We start from the raw sequence: 4,501 nt of genomic DNA, 5'->3' as shown, positions 1-4,501 counted from the left end.
GAAGTTGTATTTGGTTTGGTTGTGTTTGTTTTGAGAAGTTGTATTTGGTTTGGTTGTGTTTGTTTTGAGAAGTTGTATTTGGTTTGGTTGTGTTTATTTTGCTTTGGCTTTGGTAGCTTTGAAACCGAGGCTCCTGTAGCCAAGGCCAACCTCACACTCCCTCCGTGGCCAGGTCTGACCTTGAATTTTTAGTTCTCCCGCCTCTGCTTCCCAGGTGCTGAGTTTGTACCACCGACACAGCTTTATTTTATTCTGTTTTGAGACAGGGTCTTGCTCAGTAGCACATATTAACTTGGAATGCAATATATAGACTAGACTGGCTTTGAACTTGTGGCAGTCCTCCTGCCTCATCTTCCTCCTTACTGCAATTACAGACATGGGTCACCAGACCCAGCTAGAAAATTGGCTTTTGATGATGATAAAGGTGTACACTACCACTGCCCAGCCAGGGGAAGTTCTTATTAAACTCGAGGAATAGGGCGGAGCCAGGTTTCCCGGATGGGACTGTTGGAGTCAGATAGGCCTCATTTGTTCTCCACAGAAGGCAGCTGTGTGCAGACGGGCTGTGTGGACTGGACAGTGATAGACAGTTCTGACAATTTGCTGTGTGCTGGTTGCTCTTTTGCGAGTCGTTTATATATTGCTTTGCATAATCCATATGGTACCCTCTGAAAGTGATTTTGGCCTCTTGATTTTTGACCTCAAGCTCCCAATGTATCTAGCCAATGATGCCCTTCACCTCCTGACCCTGCTGCTTTAACTGCAGGCATCATGCCTGGCTTATGGGTTCCTTGAAATTGGACCCAGTACTTCCTGTACTTGAAGCCAGTGATAGAGCTACCTCATGAGTCCTGAAGTTTCCAGTATGGTGAAAGTCGTGTTTGCAGAAAGAAAAACAAGGTGTAAAGCCATTCTGAGTCGCCTGTGAAGATACAATACTGAGTTTAGCTGCAGACCACAAACAGCTTCATTCCATGTCCTGTGCAATGTTAGTGCACAAGGACCTGCAGAGCTCACTCCAGGGAAGTGCTTCCTACCTTCTGGTGCTCTGTTAGCTATCTGGTACCAGTGCTAGTGCAAGGTAACGTTTGCGGAACCTTTATTTTGTGACTGGTAGTTCTCAAGTGCATATTCACATGCATTCATACACCCATTCTTAGAAAATTGTGGTTAGAATTAGCAGGCTTGGTAGTGTGTACCTGCAATTCCAGCACTCAGGAGGTAGAAACAGTAGAAAGATTTTGCATTCAAGGCTAACTTTGGCTCCATGTGAACCCCAGCTGGGAAGTGGAGTGGTGTGTGTGTGACTAAGAAATTATTACACTGTTGCAATCACATAGTAATACAGGCAGAGCCAGAACTTAAGACTTTCTATTTGTCCTGCTCTACCATGTATGTTTTTGTTTCTTGTTTTGAGACAGGTTCTCACTATGTAGCTTAGGCTGTCCTTTAACTCTCTTTATAAACCAGGCTATTCTGTAACATAAGTTTTTAGCCTATGCTATCTATACTTACTGAACTTTCTAAAGTGTTCCAACCCCATTTTAGAGAATACTACCTAGATTTACTATATGGTAAATAGCATAGTGGGCTGTTGTGGGGAAATTTGACAGGCAGAAGTTAGAAAAAGGAAAGTAAGGCCAACAAGATGATGTAGCGGGTAAAGATACTTGCTGCCGTGCTAGCAGGCCTGGAGTTAATCCTCTGGTCCCGCATGACCAGAAGGAAGGCGTGAACTGCAAGTTGTCGTCTGTCTTCCGATGCCCCATGGCTAAGCTGTCTCACCAGCCCATGTCCAGCTATGTGACATGTCATCTGAAATGTGTTGAGCCAAACTCATGGGTCTCCTGGGACACGTGGCACATTCCATTCACAGCTACCTGGAGACTGAATAGTTTGCATCCGTGCTTTCTCCTGTCAAGGATAAGGTGAGCAGAAAGGCAGCAGTCCCAAGATAGCTGGCAAGAATGTGTCTCAGATGTCAGGGTTGTGGTAACCTAGAGTGCTCTAAAGACACAGCATGACAAGGGGTACCAGCTCTCTATTGAACACACCAACAAAGAGCTGCATTGTACTTAGGGAGCAGTAGCCTGTGTCCCGTGTAAGCTTTTTACATATGTGGGAAGACAAAACAGAGAAACCTCCAGACACTTCTGCTGCAGTCAGTGGCCACCTTCTCGCCTCCCCCAGCCCTTGTAGTAGCTGAGGGCAGAGAGCTGCTTTGGAAACTGAGCAGGTCAGGCAGATGGGATTTTGTTCTCCAGTTCAGAGAATTGCCTAGCCAGGTCGTTCCATAATCCATGTAACTTTGTGCAATGGAAGATTGTGCCAGTGCTGGCAATCCAAGGCTGGTTGATCTCATTGAGACATTAGGTCTTGTTTGTATTTGGGGGAAGAGGTTGGGGAAGAGGTTCCCTGTTAAACAGTCCTGGGACAAAAGATATACACCACCACTTCCAACTCACATTAAGGTCTTTGAATTTTGGTATTTGGTTTTCTGTTTCACAGTATCTTGTTTTTAGATTTTTAAGATGATTTATGACCAACCTACCATCCATATACATTATATGCATAAATGTTAATTAACATCTTTTTTTAAAGTCAGTAAACACAGTATAAAATAGTACACGCACACACACACATATATGTTATGTTTTTGTTTTTTCAAACATTCTCCTACTGTAGTGGAGACTGGCCTCAAAACTTGTGATAATCCTCCTGCCTCACCCTCTTGAGTGCTAGGAGTACAGGTATGAACTATCACACTCTGTTTAGGAACATATTTTGATGCTGGTCCTTTGAATTACTTTTAATAAAACTGTTGACCTAAGGGCTACAGACATGGATCAGCGGTTTAGGTCCCTTACTGCTCTTGCAGAGGATTCAGGTTCAGTTCCCTGCACCCACAAGGCTCATAACCAACTTTAGACGCCTGTGGTATACATACATACATTCAGGTGCGTGCACACACGTAAATTACAAAGATAAGTCTAAAATGCACCCAGAGTATCAGCCATGTAAGGCCGTCGTCTGAGAGGGGAGGAGGCTCAAGTCTCACTGAATTACCACTTTCAAGCCAGATTAAAGTGATCATCCTGCCTCAACCTTCCAACCAGCTGATCACAACTAAGACTACAGATGTGTATCGCCGTGTTCAGATTTATATTTAAATACATTTTTTTTTTTTTTACTTATTTACTGATATGGGCCCTAATAGTGTCACCCTTGTACTCAGTGTATAGCCCAGGCATCCTTCTGCCTTGGCCTTCTTTATACATGTCTCCATACCTGACTGAACATTTTTATTTCTTTCCTCCTTTCTTTTAGGAATTTGCTATAAAAGCTTTTTTTAACATTAAATAAGATAAAAGCTTAGATTTGAAAACTGTCTTGTTTATAAAGCTTTGTACTGCTTTTAATGTAAGTATGTTTTGAAGCAAGCCTTTATTTGTTGTTTGAACAGGAGGCCACGCAGTGCATTGAGGAGCTGGGTGCCCAGGGCCCACTGCATGTTTTTGTGAAGGTGGGTGTCGAATTCACCCTGGAACGGAGCCAGATCACCAGGGATCACATGGGCCAGTTACTGTATCAGCTGGTGCAGTCAGAAAAACTCAGCAAGCAGGACTTTTTCAAAGGGTTGGTATCCTCACACCTAAGCTGATGGGTAATATTTTCCATCAATGACCTTTATGTCTACTGTAGTATTTTAACATCATGTGCAATGCTGATTGATATAATGGCAATCTCTATACTAGGCTAGGCTATGCAGCCATCTTCTGGCTTTCTCTGAGACGTCCATCTTATGTCTGTAATGTAAAAGACCTGACCAAAATAACCACAGCTCATTATCACAAGGCTCATGAAAGAAAGTTACTGATGTGTGTGTTTCTCCTCCAGAAACTTCTAAATTTATGGAGTTCTCAGAGATTGCCTGAGACTAAGTTCCTTGCTGTGTAGATCAGTTGGACTTTTAGCCTCCTAATCCCACCGCCTCTTCCTCCCATAAGCTGAAATGACACAGCCTGCCCCGGTTGTTTTCCTGGTGGGAGGCAGTTAAGCATTCTTGCCCAGCTCCAGTGCTGCCTGCTGTCTGTGTCTGTCTATATCTTGTGCTTCCCTGTGCTCCACAGCTTCAGGGTTCGCTCCCATCCTGTTTGTCTTAGTGCTGCTTAGGCTGGTTGGGGTTAGCAATGTGGAGCCTCTGATATCTTTTAATAGTTTCAGGTCTAATGTCACATCTTTAGTCCACTTCGGAATTTTTCATGGGCCAGAGGATCAGCCTACTGTTCTGCTTGTGGAGACCTTGCTTTCTCACTGCCCTTACCAGACTGGAGACTGTCCTGTCCCCACTACGTGTTCTTCTTTGTGGACTGTGAACTGGCTGTGCGCAGGGCTTATTTTGGGTTTTCTCTCCTATTTTATTGGCCAGTGGGTCTGTTTTTATCCAGTGTCATTCTGTTTTGCTTACAACTGCTTTATACTTTTTCTTTTTTTTTTTTTT

The 4,501-nt window shown here is 43.7% G+C and overlaps 1 protein-coding gene across 21 annotated transcripts in view; it reads left to right on the top strand.

Annotated features, from left to right (window-relative positions):
* Nucleotides 1–4,501, top strand: part of Eif4g3 (eukaryotic translation initiation factor 4 gamma 3) — a 229,712-nt gene that overhangs the window by 204,065 nt on the left and 21,146 nt on the right. For all 21 annotated transcript variants that reach the window (XM_026782045.1, XM_026782044.1, XM_026782040.1 and 18 more), the window contains one exon: nt 3,464–3,636. In XM_026782045.1, coding sequence (XP_026637846.1) covers nt 3,464–3,636 — 173 coding nt within the window. The remainder of the gene's footprint in view (nt 1–3,463; nt 3,637–4,501) is intronic.

This window comes from Microtus ochrogaster, chromosome 10 (assembly GCF_000317375.1).
Source record: "Microtus ochrogaster isolate Prairie Vole_2 chromosome 10, MicOch1.0, whole genome shotgun sequence".
NCBI classification, from domain to species: domain Eukaryota; kingdom Metazoa; phylum Chordata; class Mammalia; order Rodentia; family Cricetidae; genus Microtus; species Microtus ochrogaster.
This window is presented reverse-complemented; position numbering and strand designations above follow the sequence as displayed.